The sequence below is a fragment of the Anopheles merus genome, chromosome 3L (genome assembly GCF_017562075.2).
Source record: "Anopheles merus strain MAF chromosome 3L, AmerM5.1, whole genome shotgun sequence".
In the NCBI taxonomy this organism is placed as follows: domain Eukaryota; kingdom Metazoa; phylum Arthropoda; class Insecta; order Diptera; family Culicidae; genus Anopheles; species Anopheles merus.
In genome coordinates this window covers 22,997,813-23,012,607 of record NC_054085.1, presented here as the reverse complement: position 1 = coordinate 23,012,607, position 14,795 = coordinate 22,997,813, and the positions used below count along the sequence as shown (strand labels likewise).

At 45.0% G+C, this 14,795-nt stretch overlaps 4 protein-coding genes across 4 annotated transcripts; all 4 read right to left on the bottom strand.

Moving 5' to 3' along the window:
• Positions 1–9: 9 nt before the first annotated feature.
• Positions 10–2,477, bottom strand: LOC121599316. The gene is made up of 6 exons (XM_041927031.1): positions 2,258–2,477; positions 2,097–2,194; positions 1,926–2,038; positions 1,260–1,858; positions 655–1,193; positions 10–342 (listed from the first exon to the last, which is right to left on the bottom strand). The coding sequence occupies exons 1-6, from the start codon at positions 2,388–2,390 to the stop codon at positions 154–156; spliced, it is 1,671 nt and encodes a 556-aa protein (XP_041782965.1). The 5' UTR covers positions 2,391–2,477; the 3' UTR covers positions 10–153.
• A 207-nt stretch (positions 2,478–2,684) lies between these two features.
• On the bottom strand, positions 2,685–4,746 carry LOC121599315 (vitamin K-dependent protein C-like). Its single transcript, XM_041927030.1, has 5 exons — positions 4,572–4,746; positions 4,300–4,510; positions 3,636–4,234; positions 2,990–3,561; positions 2,685–2,918 (listed from the first exon to the last, which is right to left on the bottom strand). Exons 1-5 carry the CDS (start codon positions 4,681–4,683, stop codon positions 2,730–2,732), a joined length of 1,683 nt encoding a protein of 560 aa, XP_041782964.1. The 5' UTR covers positions 4,684–4,746; the 3' UTR covers positions 2,685–2,729.
• A 1,533-nt stretch (positions 4,747–6,279) lies between these two features.
• On the bottom strand, positions 6,280–9,761 carry LOC121599313. Its single transcript, XM_041927027.1, has 6 exons — positions 9,575–9,761; positions 8,171–9,516; positions 8,002–8,114; positions 7,197–7,777; positions 6,589–7,130; positions 6,280–6,521 (listed from the first exon to the last, which is right to left on the bottom strand). The coding sequence occupies exons 1-6, from the start codon at positions 9,720–9,722 to the stop codon at positions 6,360–6,362; spliced, it is 2,892 nt and encodes a 963-aa protein (XP_041782961.1). The 5' UTR covers positions 9,723–9,761; the 3' UTR covers positions 6,280–6,359.
• Positions 9,762–10,842: 1,081 nt separating this feature from the next.
• On the bottom strand, positions 10,843–13,473 carry LOC121599314 (serine protease easter-like). The gene is made up of 5 exons (XM_041927028.1): positions 13,321–13,473; positions 13,002–13,257; positions 12,338–12,936; positions 11,698–12,269; positions 10,843–11,561 (listed from the first exon to the last, which is right to left on the bottom strand). The coding sequence occupies exons 1-5, from the start codon at positions 13,433–13,435 to the stop codon at positions 11,373–11,375; spliced, it is 1,731 nt and encodes a 576-aa protein (XP_041782962.1). The 5' UTR covers positions 13,436–13,473; the 3' UTR covers positions 10,843–11,372.
• Positions 13,474–14,795: the final 1,322 nt, after the last annotated feature.

Below are 14,795 nucleotides of genomic sequence, written 5' to 3'. Positions count from 1 at the left end.
GCTTTGAAGTAGGTTGGAAACTTTAAAACAGAGGAAAAATTGGTCTTTTATTTCTGTTTGATAGCTTAAGAGGATAAAAATGTCTTAAGTTAACATATGCACGAGATGATGATTCCATACGTACTTTCTATTGCGTAGAGTTGAGTAAAATATTCAGTCTGAAAATACAAGGAATTGATCCCGTTTGCCAACCACGATCGCTTCTATCCATGGAATGTGGGGCGTTACATCGACCATAAACAGATTTGACCCACAGCTTCTACTTAATGGCGACACAATGCCGTACATATTCACTGGCTCTCCCCAAACAGATTGGTCAATTATTGGTCCACCGTGATCCATCTGTAAGGTAAAATATGTTCTGTTTAATTATCATTCTCTACACTTTTCTTACAGGGTTTCCCACGATTTATTGGTCGGTTCCCATCAATTTTTGGTGGGTTCCCATATTTTGTTGATGCGTTCCCACGATTTTTTGGTCGTTTCCCAGAATTTTTTGGTCCAATTGTATTGATATCCAATCGGAAAATACCAATAAATTATGGGAACGAACCAAAAATCTATGGGATACGACCAAAAAATCGTGGGAACGCACCAAAAAATCATGGGAACTGACCAATAAATCGTGGGAAACCCTGTATAAGCCATACTCACCCAACATACTCCCGGCATTAGGGGTACCTCGTTGTGGAAACATTGCAGATCGGTTCCACGTACCAGTTCCTCCTCACATCCCGTACCGTTGCGAGCAGTGACGAACACTAACTTATCAAACTGGTCTTCCAGTCCGTATGCAAAAAACTCCGGCTTGGATTTCCATTCTCCATCGCTCCGACGATCCCATAAACAGACGGGTCGATATACCTGGTGATTCGCGTACTGAGCAATCTTCAGCAATGCTAAGTCACTTTCCGGTCGACCTGCTCTATAACTGGGCGATACGTACACATCCGAGATGGCTGCACGCTCACCACTTTCGGAAATGACAAACGTTGGATAACCTTGGCTCGTCTTGACACAGGAAGCCGCCGTTAGAAGATATTGATAGTCGATCAGTGTCGCTCCACAGTCGTTCGAGGGACTGTCCGATTCCTTCCATAAAAGACCGAAGCGACTCTTGGTGTAGAAGGTATTATATGCTACGTTGATCGTTTCTTTGGGCCTTCCGACGCAGAACGATTCCAAGGTACAATCTGGTTTAGAAAAATTGAGGTGTAGTAAAATTGGAGACAGCAACCGAACAGTTAGCGTTAACTTACCTCTATAACCCAAAGACAGATTTGTCGTTCGTTGGATCCACTCGACATATTCGCTCACTTTACTGTACACCCCGGTCGATCCAGCTGTACAGGGAGTACCGAACGAAACTACACCGGTTACCAGCGGTATCAACGCACCACCGACATTAAACAGCTTCACACCGATCGGACCACCGGAATCACCCTCGCAAGTATCCATACCACTGCCAGCCGCACAGAATTGATCCGACCGAAAGCCGTCCGGCATTTGTCGTTTGTTCACCGCGATCCTATTGTCACATTCATCCCGCTCCAGGTGCTTTAGCACAACACGCTGAAGCGTCGGGCTTAGCGATTCACCGAAACCGGTTGCTCCAAACCCGACCGCATCCATCGACCCCGTGGGTAGGTGCTTCTCCTGCCACAAACATGCCGAACAAACCGCTTCCGTAAAGTTGGCCTGTTCTGCTAGCTCAATCAGTGCCATGTCGAAGTACTTGCGCGATGCTCTGTAGCTCGGATGTACGATCAGCCGAGCGATCGCGATTTGCTGCGCAAACTCGTCATCCTCGGTACTTCCCAGATCCGTATCGCCTAGTCGCACCGTATCTGGACGAAGACTGCAAAAAGGTGTTAAATGTTAGTATTGGAGACTTCCTACCGACTTCTCGTATTTCTCCAACTCACTTGTCTCCATCCCAGGCGCAGTGTGCCGCAGTCAGTACGAACTGTTTGCTGATCAAGGTGCCACCGCAGAGGTAATCAATTTTACCACTGGCGCGCGTCCAGCCGATCGCCACCTGCAAGGTCAATGTGGTGTCAATGTCACACAGAAACAAGTTTGTATCCAAACCTCACCATATGCTGGAACTCGCCGCGAAGAGCTCTAAAGCCACCAAATGCACCGTAGAAGCCGGTGTAGTCTCCAACATCCGAGTAGAATCGTTTTGCACAGTCTGCAAAATGTGTCACAAATCATTATCGAATTGCTCTCTAAAAACCTAATATTATTGTCTTACCCTTCATTGAAGTACGCCCAATGTATTTCGGTGGAGGAACATCGTAAAACGATTGCATTTGCACGTCCACAATGGTTTGAAACAACAGCACTAGCTGAAGGCCAAAACCCCCCATTCGCCAAAAGAAGTTCATTGTGAAAGAGTTTTATAAGGGACCACCTTAAACACAACTTGCTGTTCCGTCGTGTGCCCGACAACAACTGATTCAAAGTATAATCGTGTCGTCAAGATCAAGTGAGAAGTTTGGCGTCAGATGACGCATTGCGTGTCTCACGAAACAGGTTTTACCAGCTAGCTAGACACGTATTATCTCATCTCCGCATTCATAATCTTCACAATAACATAAACACACACCAGTTGAACGCTTAAACACAACAAACGGAGACATTTCGTGATTCATTTCGGGGAAGCTGTGATACACGCTTGATTGGCGAACTTAACTATTTGTTATTTTATTACGATTGTTTTTCCTTCACTTATCGCTAAATACAAGCCTCTCATGCAACTGTTTAAAGATGATCGATTCCAACCATTGCTTATGAGGTGCTAAACTGGTGAAGATCACATTGCTTCCGCAGCCCTGCGTCAAACGAGACACAATTCCATGTACCTTGAACTGTTCATCGTAGTATTTCGTCATTACCGGACCTCCATAGTCAACCTAGAAGATTTAGATTGAAATAGTACCATCAGTTTGGTTTACAATTTAAAACAATGCAAAACAATCGCTACCTGACACAATCCTGGCACCAGAGTCGGATCGTTACTGATGCATTTCAAATCGTTGTGAGCAACATTTTCCCCTACACTGCAGTCTTTACCATGAACGTAGTATTGTACAGAACTTTTCACGCTGATGTTGAATTCTTCCACGTAGCTTCGCATTTGCGGTATTGATGCTCCAGCCAGAAGATTGACTTGTCTCCAATCATCATGCCTTTCCTCTGACCATAAACAAGCCGGATACATTTCATCTAAATTTGCATACTTTCGTAGCTTTATAATGGCGATATCGAAGTATGGTTGTCCCTTTGTGAACCGTGGATGAACAAACACTTCTTCTATAGCAGCACGATCACTGTTAGTGCTAGAGGCTACGTATCTAGGAGGTCCTTTGCTAGAGGATACACAGTCCGCCGATGTGATAACAAACTGATAGTCGATCAGGAATCCACCGCACTGATAGATGTCGGTTTCGGTTTCCCTCCACAACAGTCCAACGCGACTGTTTGTCCATTTCGGCTCAATCGTAGCAGATATGGAAGGTTTGAGTTTACGATCGCAAACGTTCACTCCAGTACAAACTATGAAAAAAAAAAGATTGATACAATATGCTGAAGATATCATTCGGATGAGCTTTCATCCGTTGTAAACTCACCCTCGTAGCTAAGCGACTGATTTACTTCCTTCTCGATCCAATCTAGGTACGAGCTAACCCTTGTGTACACTCCTGTCGACCCATCAGTGCAAGGAGTTCCAAACGATACCACACCTACCACAAGGGGGAAGGTGTTGCCGAACAAATCGTGTCGATCCGTTTGTAGTGGGCCTCCTGAGTCGCCTTCACATGTGTCCATGGTTTCACTATGCGCACACAACTGATCGTCGCGCAAGCCTTCCGGCATTTGACGTCGGTTGGTTGGTAAACGGTCAGCACATATCGACGCGCCGAGGGCCTGTAATTTTACCTTCTGCAGGGTTGGGCTTAACTTTTCTCCAAACCCAAGAGCACCAAATCCCACCGCGTCCAGCAGGTCTCCCGGAGCTTCCAGTTCACGCCATACGCACGCAACACAAATTGCGCTGTTTGGTATAACTTTTTTCTCGAGTTCTACAACGGCAATGTCGTAATACTTTCTCGACTCTCGATACTGCGGATGTTTGATGAAGCGTGCGATCGGAATTTGTTGTGCCGTTTCGTCATCATTCGTGCTAGCGAGATCTGTGTCTCCCAATCGTACTGTATCCGGTGGAAGGCTTCAATTCAAAAGCATAGCTTAATAATGGTGGATCTCTTAGATGTTAACAACCACTCTACTTACTTGTTTGAGTCAACTGAACAATGAGATGCTGTTAAAACGAATCTCCAAGTTATTAAACTACCTCCACAAAGGTAATCGACCGTGGCTCCTGATCTGGTCCAACCGATCGCGGCCATATGTTGAAACTCTCCTTTATAGGCTCGTTCCCCACCGTACGATTCAATATGACTGGATTCATCTACCTTTGTAGCTGGGAAACGTAGCTCACAATCTGTAAGATTAAAACACTAGTCATTAAGATTGACCTATTTGCCAATTAAACCAATAATCACCATCAAAACTCTTCCCTGCAGTGTAATTTACGGGAGGATTATCTAAAAAATCTGATCCCCGGACTAAACTTGCTATCGATAGCAAAGTTGGTAACAGATCCAACATCTTCATAAGCGTAAACGAAATCTCTTTACACACTGAGCTGCATCACATTACTGACGAGTCGCGACCAGTTCATCCAATCGATAACCTCCCACCGTTAACGGTAGAAACCGGTTCACCAACACAAACGCACACAAGCTCTTCGCGTACAAGTGATTCGTATTGTTTTACAAAACTATCACTGCATCTGAGGCAGTGGTTTCCAACCTATGATTTGCGGACCACTTGTGGTCCGTCGTGTAAACAGACGTGGTCCGCGGAGAAATTTATGTTGAGGTACGTCAACAGGAAGGTCTAGGAAAAGAATTAAACATTAGCGATGGGCGGGTCGACCTGAATGACGCGACCCAGAGTCATTCGGTTGAACAAGTAGTTTCAGTAGGTGCTACGATTCCGATAGCTGCAAGAAAGCATAAACAGCACAACGAGCGCATGTATAAGCAGCACAACGAGCGAATTTAAAGGCTCGATAAACACCACTGTTATAGAGTAAAATATCGCATGCTGATGCGTTTTTTTGTGAAGATGCGAAATTTAACTCGAGCTCGAACTGTTAACATTGAGCTTTTCTAAAATTATGATGAACGCATATAAAAATCATGGAAACCCTTTTAAATTTATAGACATAGAAAGATCACACGAAGATTGTTGCTTATTCGATTGGATAAACATATACTAAAGAATAAGCAAGAAGTGGTCATGAGTAGTGTTGGGTAAAGTAGCACAATTCAGTGTGCTGTGCGCACACGCACATTGCCCTAAGTGTGCTGTGCGCACTGTGCGCACAGTGCGCACTTCGAACCAGTGCCAAAGTGCTAGCACAGTGCTAGCACTATCGCACAGTGCTAGCACTTTCGCACAGTGCGCTCTCTGAGCACAGTGCGCTCTCTCAGCACAGTGCGCTCTCTGAGCACTGTGCGGAAGTGCTAGCACAGTGCTAGCACTTTCGCACAGTGCGCTTTCTGAGCACAGTGCGGAAGTGCTAGCACAGTGCTAGCACTTTCGCACAGTGCGCACTCTTCGCACAGTGCGCTCTCTCAGCACAGTGCGCTGTCTCAGCGCAGTGCGCTCTCTCAGCAAAGTGCGCTCTCTCAGCAAAGTGCGCTCTCTCAGCAAAGTGCGTTCTCTCAGTAAGTCTTCATGCAGATTTGTTGCCTTGCAGCGTGTTCAGAGAGCGTACTGTGTAAAGAGTGCGCACTGTGCGAAAAGTGTGCTCAGAGAGCGCACTGTGCGAAGTGTGCGCATTGTGCGAAAAGTGCTAGCACTGTGCTAGCACTTCCGCACTGTGCTAGCACAATGCGCACTTCAAGCACTGTGCTGTGCTGTGCGCACAGTATGGTGTGCTGTGCGCACAGTGCGCACAATAGCACTTTACCCAACACTAGTCATGAGTGTAAGTTTCGTACGACTTGGAAATGATTCTGGAGATCATCAGCCTAACGATGGACCCCGGGACATGTTTCGGTTCAGCGTAGTTTTGTTTTGCAATTTCTCATTTCTACCATGTTACACACTTTGACGTCTGCTTGTTGTTACATTATGATTTGCAGTAACTTTGGCCAAAAAGTTCCATTTCAGAAAGATTAAATTTCCATGTTTATTAAAATAGAATAAGTTGAACCTCCAGTTGGCCCGACATTCGTAAGTGAACACATTTACAATTCGTTCCACACTCGATACGGATCTCATTTACCGAAGATTATTGATTCTATCCATGGAATGTGTGGTGTTACATCGACCATAAACAGATTTGATCCACAGCTTCTACTTAACGGGGAGACAACGCCATACATATGTATTGTTTTAGACGAATATGTTCTGCCAATAACAGGTCCACCGTGATCCATCTGTAATGTATTTAAAAAAATAGCAATTAACAATCATTCTCTTGGCCTTCTTCTAAATCATACTCACCCAACATACTCCCGGCATTAGCGGTACCTTGTTGTGAAAGCACTGCAAATCTGTTCCCGATACCAGCTCCTCCTCACATCCCGGACCAGTGCGAGCACTAACGAAGAATGACTCACTAGACTCGCCAATAGGTTCCTCGAGTCCGTATGCACTAAATTCTGGAGAAGATTGATACTTCCCATCGCTTCGATGGTCCCATAAACAAACGGGCGGATATACATTGTGATTAGCGTACTTGTCAATTTTCAGTAGTGCTATGTCATTTGTTAGTGAACTATAATTATGCGACACGTAAACATTTGAAATCGCTACACGTTCGCCACGCGTGGAAATGATAAACTTCGGGTGACCCTTGTTTGTCGTTACACATGAAGCCGTAGTAAGAAGATACTGATAGTCGATCAGTGTCGCTCCGCACTCGTTCGGGGAGCTTTCGAGCTCGTCCCACAGAAGACCAAATCGACTGTTGGTTTTGAACAGGTTTATGTTCATGTTACTAGGCTCGCCAGGCTTTCTAAAACACTTTATTTCCTTGGTACAAGCTGGAAGGAGTTTTGAACGTTATAACAAAGCAGAAACTCAAGCGAACATGTAGTCTAAAGATTTACCTCTGTAACTCATTGATGTTTGTGTCATTTGCTCGATCCATTCCACGTACTCGCTTACTTTAGTATATACTCCGACCAAACCGGGAACACAGGCTGTTCCGAACGAAACCACACCGGTAATCAGCGATATCATGGCACCACTTATGTCCACCCGATTTACAACAACCGGACTACCGGAGTCACTCGCGCAGGTGGCCATATCCTTGCCAGCTACACAGAATTGATCCGCCCGAACACCCTGGGGGATCCTAGTTTTATTGGTAGTTAGTACTTTTTCACATTCTTCTTTCAATCTGTAGCTCAGCACAACACGTTGAAGAGTTGGACTCGGATCGTCGATTAGATTGGTTAATCCAAATGCAATCGCTTCCATGGGACCAGAAGGTGACTCGCCCTCTTGCCATAAACATGCCGGACATACTGCTGGCGAAATCCATGCATTTTGTCCTAGCATAATCAACGCCACATCGAAGTACTTGGTAGAATCGTCATAGCTCGGATGTACTATTATATCACGAATCGCAATTTGCTGTGCATATCTGGCATCATGGGTACCTAACCGCACCGTATCCGGACGGAGGCTGTAAAAAAGGCATTAAAGACAATGGTGTTTTCGTTTATCTATTCATCTAGTCTTCCAGACAAATCATATGGTAAAACGTTAATCATGCGTTTAGATCGATTTAAACCTTGAGAAAAACATGATTTATTTTCATTTGCCATTTTTTTTTTCAAATATTTATTCAATTATGGCTCATCGTATACCAAAACAAAGGAAGTTAAATTATGTATATTAGCAACTCACCCACTTTCATCCTGTTTACAATGTGCCGCAGTCAGTATGAACTGTTCGCCGATCAAGCTACCACCACAGAGGTAATCAATGTTACCGCTGACACGCGTCCAACCGACCAATGCCTACAATTTCAGATGATTTTAGTGTGACATAAAACCCAAACTAACCGTATAATTACCATATGTTGCAATTCGCCACGAAAAGCTCCACCAAATAAATGATTCCATAGTGGTCCAATGAATGGATCAATAGTAAAATTTGCACCATCACCAAAACTTCTAATATAATCAACAGGATCAAAATCTTCACCATCGAAGCCTTCACCATTTGCACCAGCACCAAAACCTCCACCAATTGCACCAGCACCAAAACCTTCATCAGTGGCTCCAGCACCAAATCCTCCATTAGTGGCTCCAGCACCAAAACCTCCACCAGTGGCTCCAGCACCAAAGCCTCCACCAATTGCACCAGCACCAAAGCCTCCACCAGTGGCTCCAGCACCAAAGCTTCCACCAATTGCACCAGCACCAAAACCACCAGTAGTGTCTCCAGCACCATATCCTCCACTATTTGCACCAGCACCAAAACCTCCACCAATTGCACCAGCACCAAAGCCTCCATCAGCAGCTTCGGCAACAAAACCTCCAGCAGTTGCACCAGCACCAAAACCTCCAGCAGTGACTCCAGCAACATATCCTCCACTATTTGCACCAGCACCAAATCCTCCATCAATTGCACCAGCACCGAAGCCTCCACCAGTGGCTCCTGCACCAAAGCCTTCACCAATTGCACCAGCACCAAAGCCTCCACCAGTGGCTCCAACACCAAAGCCTCCACCAATTGCACCAGCACCAAAACCTCCAGCAGTGGCTCCAGCACCATATCCTCCACTTTTTGCACCAGCACCAAATCCTCCATCAAATGCACCAGCACCAAAGCCTTCATCAGTGGCTCCAGCACCAAAGCCTCCATCAATTTCACCAGCACCAAAGCCTCCACTAGTGGCTCCAGCACCAATGCCACCGCCATAGGCACCAGCACCAAATCCTCCACTATTTGCACCAGCACCAACGCCACCATCACTGGCTCCAGCACCAAAGCCTCCACCAATTGGACCATCACTAAAACCTCCACCAGTGGCTCCAGCACCAAAACCTCCATCAATTCCACCAGCACCAAAGCCACCATCACTGGCTCCAGCACCAAAGCCTCCATCAATTGCACCAGCACCAAAATCCCCACCAGTGGCTCCAGCACCAAAGCCTCCACCATAGGCACCAGCACCAAATCCTCCACTGGTTGCACCAGCACCAAAGCCTCCACTAGTTGCACCAGCGCCAAAGCCTCCGTAAATTGCACCAGCACCAAAACCTCCATCAATTGCACCAGTGCCAGTACCAAAGCTTTCACCATTAGCAAATACTCCACCACTCTCATCGGCATCATAATCAATTGCACCAGCACCAAAACTTCCATCCATTGGACCAGCAACAAAAGCTTCACCGTAAAACCGCTTTGCACAGTCTGCAAAATGTGTAATTATTTATAGCCGGTGAATATTGATTCTCCTCAAATGTATTACCCTTCATAGAAGTACGCCCAATGTATTCCGGTGGAGGAACATCGAAAAACGATTGCATTTGCACGTCCACAATGGCACTAAAGAGCATCATGAGCCGAAGCACAGAACATTTCACAGACAGGTTCATCTTGAGAAATGTTGCCCACATTCTACGAGGAAACCTCTAACGCGACTTGTTGTTCCGAGATCGACCAAACCAAAACTGAATCAAAGCTTTTTGGAAACGGCGATCGTAAAGGATTCGTCTACGGAATATCGAAATTTGCATGTTTCACGAGACAGGTTTTACCTGTTAGACACTACGAATTATTTCGGCATTTCGTGCTCTTTTCTACACGAGAACGAATTCTTAACACTCAAACGCGAATCTTTGCTCTTTGTAGTATCTTTAATGCAGACTTTGTTCGAGAAAGAGGTGGCACAGCGCTTATCGTGCTCATCCGTCCTCAATTCATAAACGTACATCTTCTTCATGATTTTGAAGCTCTTGGATGATGTCTTTGTCAAAATGAGCCTCATAGTTTCAATGCAAAAACCTGTCGGTAGGAAGGGGTTTCCCGTACTGAAGTTTTTTGCTATCATATCAACCTTGCCGAATCAACGGATATTTGCAACTGAGAAGTGTTTCATGAAACAGGTTTCAAACCTGTTCAACGTACACTTTCCTACAGGCAAAACACTTCTGAAACAATGGCATGCTAAAAGCACGAGATGCACGAAATTTGCTACAACAAACAACACCACATACTCGGAACGAGTTCCGTCCGTCGTAGATTTATGACCTACGAAGTTCAGCAATCATCCAGTTGAGGGCTATACGCGGTAGACTTTGCTCGTAGAGATCAAAATTAAGCTTCAAATTCTACCGTCAATATCAATAGCCTTCGAGACTGCCACACTAACGTTGATAGAGAGATAATTGTGATATCGTCATTCGATACGACCATCTTGAAACATGTAACGTTTCGCCTTAATTTACGTTAATTTTCGACTACTTGCCCGGATTGTGCGGTGCAGGAAATCATGGACACAAAGAGTACTCGAATCTATAACACTAAAGATTAACTCGCCTTATCTTTCCGCTTTTTAACGGAAAATGCCGCACTTGGGGAAACCCCTTGCCAGCTTATGCGATATCGATACCTGCATAATGAGTGCTTAAAAAGCTTCCCATCTTTGTAGTTCGCAGGCTGCATTGCTTTACGTTGTTAAGGGACATTTGGCCGTTTCTTTTCGCTGAAATCTCGTTTTTATTTTAAAAAAAGGAATCCAAATTGCTCCAACATTATATTATTGTAGCTTGCTTTTACGTCTTAGCAAAAAAATTTTTTTTGATTAAAATGGTCAAAACGAAAGACGATTTATTTCATTCTTTAAAAAAATCTTTGAGCCTGTAATGCGCTCTCGATGGCCGTGTGGCTCGCTGGCTGTAGTGTTGGGTCTCCTGCTGTAAAATACACTAAATATGTAGTTTAGGGCCACGCTACTAAATTGCAGTTTCCTCTGTCTATTTTGCTGTGTCCTTGACTTTATATGGGTGCAGAGCATCCCCCTTTTACGATAATGTTGAAGATAGACTGGAGTGGCATCGGCGCTATTCGAGCATTATAAGCATTATAATATTTTATTTGAAAACGTTCATCGATGCTTAAAAGATTTCATTTGCTGAAAGGGGCTATCGTTTCTAGCATTCAAGTGGTTGAATTGTGCAATTAGGAAGATTACGATATTGTCACGACGTGTCCCTTACAAAGAACATTTTTTACAGTTTAGCTTATGCTGTCGAATTGTTTGACCTTTACTTATCACTAAATACAAGCCTCTCATGCAACTGTTTAAAGACGATCGATTCCAACCATAGCCGATGGGATGTCAAACTGGTGAAGATCATATTGCCTTCACAACCTTGCGTCATACGAGACACAATACCATGTACCTTAAACTGTTTGTCAGCATATTTCGTCATTACTGGACCTCCATAGTCAACCTAGAAGATTTAGATTTAAATTTAGCATTATTTAAAATCAGTGTCTTGTACATTTCAACCACATTTGTACATTTGTACACATACATTGTACATTTCAAGACATTTCAACCAGACCAGCAAACTCAATATTCCTTACCTGACACAATCCTGGTATAAAGGCATCACTCTTACTGATGCAGTTGAGATCGTTGTCAGCAACATTTTCCCCTACACTGCAGTCTTTACCATGAGCATAGTATTGCCCAAAGCCTTTCGTACTTATATTGAATACCGTCACGTAACTTTGTCTATGCAAGAAAGTTGCTCCTGCCAGAAGGATGACTTGTCTCCAATCACCATGCTTTTGCTCTTTCCATGGGCAGATCGGATACATTTCATCTAAATTTGCATACTTTCGTAGCTTTATAATGGCGATATCGAAGTATGGTTGTCCCTTTGTGAACCGTGGATGAACAAACACTTCTTCTATAGCAGCACGATCACTGTTAGAGCTAGAGGCTACGTATGTTGGAGGTCCTTTGCTAGAGGATACACAGTCCGCCGATGTGATAACAAAGTTGTAGTCGATCAGGAGTCCACCACACTGATAGATATCTGTTTCGGTTTCCCTCCACAACAGTCCAACGCGACTGTTTGTCCATTTCGGCTCAGCCAAAACAGCTACAGATCGGTTGAATTTACGATCGCAAACGTTCACCGCGGTGCAAACTGTGAGAAAATGATACACTGTGTAGCTTTCTGTTATTCGATTGAACTCTTAGCCGTAGTAAACTCACCCTCGTAGCTAAGCGACTGATTTACTTCCTTCTCAATCCAATCTAGGTACGAGCTGACTCTCGTGTACACTCCAGTAGAACCCTCTACACAGGGAGTTCCAAACGATACCACACCTACTACTAATGAAAAGATGTTACCGAGCAAATCGTACCGAAGCGTTTGCAGTGGGCCTCCTGAGTCGCCTTCACATGTGTCCATGGTTTCACTATGCGCACACAACTGATCGTCGCGCAAGCCTTCCGGCATTTGACGTCGGTTGGTTGGTAAACGGTCAGCACATATTGACGCGTCTAGCGCGTGAAGCTGCACCTTCTGCAGAGTTGAGCTCAACTCTTTTGCAAACCCAAGAGCACCGAAACCCACTGCATCCATTAGGTCTTCCGGAGCCTCAGGTTCACGCCACACACACGCTACACAAATGGCACTGTTTGGTATAACGTTTTTCTCAAGTTCTACAACGGCAATGTCGTAGTACCTTCTCGACTCTCGATACTGCGGATGCTTGATGAAGCGTGCGATCGGAATTTGTTGTGCTGATTCGTCATCATCCGTGCTAGCGAGATCTGTGTCTCCTAATCGTACTGTATCCGGTGGAAGGCTTTAAATAAAAAGTATAAAATAATTCTTGTTGATCTAAAAGACGATCTCAGCGACTTTACTTACATGTTCAAGTCTTGTGAACAATGTGCGGCTGTTAAAACGAATCTCCAAGTTATTAAACTGCCCCCACAAAGGTAATCGATCGTGGCTCCTGATCTGGTCCAACCGATCGCGGCCATATGTTGAAACTCTCCCTTATAGGCTCGAACTCCACCGTACGCTACAGTGAGATCCATAACCTCTATATTCGTTACCCAGCTATGTAATTTTCTCTCGCTCTCATGTTGATCGTAGCTCGTAATGAAACGTATCTCACAATCTGTAACATCAGAAACTCTTAGAAAACAACGCGTAAAACTACTCAAATGTCATCAATATTTACCATCAAAGCTCTTTCCTTCGGAGTAATTTATAGGAGGTTGTTCTAAAAAATGTTGCCCCAAAGCTATGCTTACTATCGTTAGCACGACAATTGAATGTGTAAGCATTCTGCACATCGTAGCCGAACTTGGTTTGGTTGTCTGATCGGAAAGAAGTGTCTCACTATACTGACGAGTTCAGTTGATGATCAGTTGAGGAAGACCATCGCCCCTCACCGATAACCCTAGGCACTGATGTAACAAACACACACACACAATCTCATCATGCACAAGCAATGCTTAATAGTTTGCAAAACAATCGTTGCAAGTAACTGTGCAACCATACATTCCGCCAAATAGCGTCGCATCGTGAAGCATAAATACATGGCGTTACATTATGTGTGGGGTGCGTGAAAAATTTAGCATATCATCAAACGTCTTCATCGGTGATAGCAGCTGGGTACACACAAGTGATTGGACCGGTCTGGTGGTACAGTCGTCAACTCGTACGATGTAACAACATGCCCGTCAAGGGCTCAAGTCCCGAATAGACTGTGCCCCCATACGTAGGACTGACTATCCTGCTATGGCAACAATAAGTCACTGAAAACCAAGCTCACTTCACTAGTGGGTACTTGGCAGGCCTTGACCGTCAGCGGTTGTTGTGCCAAAGAAGAAGAAGAAGACACACTAGTGATGGGTAAATACTTTTTTTTCCGGAGTCGGACTCGGGGTTGCTCCGGACTGTTTAGCGGGGTGGAGGGGGGGGGTGCACGGAAAAACTCTCGGACTCATTGACTCCGAGTCCGGATCACTCCGGATCACTCCGGATCAGTCCAGATCAGTCCAGATCAGTCCGGATCAGTTTTCGTACATATTCGATATACGACTTGAAAGTCGATGAACTCATCAAGAATTGTCTAAACGATAATGGACAGTCATTTTGAGAATTAGCAATTGCAACGTCAATCTAAACTACTCGCCCGGACTCTACCGGTTTCGTTCCGACTCAGCCGAACTCACCCAGACTCATCCGGACTCATCCGGATTCATCAGATTGATTCGGACTCATCAGATTGATCCGGACTGATGCGGATTGATCCGGATTGATTCGGACTGATCCGGACTGATCCGGACTGATCCGGAGCGATCCGGAGTGATCCGGAGTGATCCGGAGTGATCCAGAGTGATCCGGAGTGATCCGGAGTGATCAGGACTGATCCGGAGTGATCCGGACTGATCCGGAGTGATCCGGACTGATCCGGAGTGATCCGGACTGATCCGGACTGATCCGGAGTCGAATCCGGTTATGATCCGGAGTCGGAGTCATATTTTGCGCACCGGAGTCGGAGTTGATCCATGACTCCGCTCCGGATTACCCATCACTAATACACACTTTTATGCGTCAAATCTTTCAGTCATGTTGATTTGTTGTTATTTATTCACGCTTCACGGCGTTAAATTATCTCGATATGTCTGGGCACACAGTAACACAGCA

What these genes read in the sequence shown, in the direction of transcription:
- LOC121599314 (XM_041927028.1), bottom strand. Translation starts at nt 13,435, where the DNA reads ATGTGCAGAATGCTTACACATTCAATTGTCGTGCTAACGATAGTAAGC. An exon ending in TGTTCACAAGACTTGAACAT is followed by an intron (nt 12,937 to 13,001) that starts GTAAGTAAAGTC and finishes TTTTATTTAAAG; the next exon opens with CCTTCCACCGGATACAGTAC. An exon ending in TTATACCAGGATTGTGTCAG is followed by an intron (nt 11,562 to 11,697) that starts GTAAGGAATATT and finishes TAAATCTTCTAG; the next exon opens with GTTGACTATGGAGGTCCAGT.
- LOC121599313 (XM_041927027.1), bottom strand. Translation starts at nt 9,722, where the DNA reads ATGTGGGCAACATTTCTCAAGATGAACCTGTCTGTGAAATGTTCTGTG. An exon ending in TGGGCGTACTTCTATGAAGG is followed by an intron (nt 9,517 to 9,574) that starts GTAATACATTTG and finishes CACATTTTGCAG; the next exon opens with ACTGTGCAAAGCGGTTTTAC. An exon ending in TAATGCCGGGAGTATGTTGG is followed by an intron (nt 6,522 to 6,588) that starts GTGAGTATGATT and finishes AATACATTACAG; the next exon opens with ATGGATCACGGTGGACCTGT.
- LOC121599316 (XM_041927031.1), bottom strand. Translation starts at nt 2,390, where the DNA reads ATGAACTTCTTTTGGCGAATGGGGGGTTTTGGCCTTCAGCTAGTGCTG. An exon ending in TGGGCGTACTTCAATGAAGG is followed by an intron (nt 2,195 to 2,257) that starts GTAAGACAATAA and finishes CACATTTTGCAG; the next exon opens with ACTGTGCAAAACGATTCTAC. An exon ending in TAATGCCGGGAGTATGTTGG is followed by an intron (nt 343 to 654) that starts GTGAGTATGGCT and finishes TTTACCTTACAG; the next exon opens with ATGGATCACGGTGGACCAAT.
- LOC121599315 (XM_041927030.1), bottom strand. Translation starts at nt 4,683, where the DNA reads ATGAAGATGTTGGATCTGTTACCAACTTTGCTATCGATAGCAAGTTTA. An exon ending in TCAGTCGCTTAGCTACGAGG is followed by an intron (nt 3,562 to 3,635) that starts GTGAGTTTACAA and finishes TTTTTTTCATAG; the next exon opens with TTTGTACTGGAGTGAACGTT. An exon ending in TGGTGCCAGGATTGTGTCAG is followed by an intron (nt 2,919 to 2,989) that starts GTAGCGATTGTT and finishes TAAATCTTCTAG; the next exon opens with GTTGACTATGGAGGTCCGGT.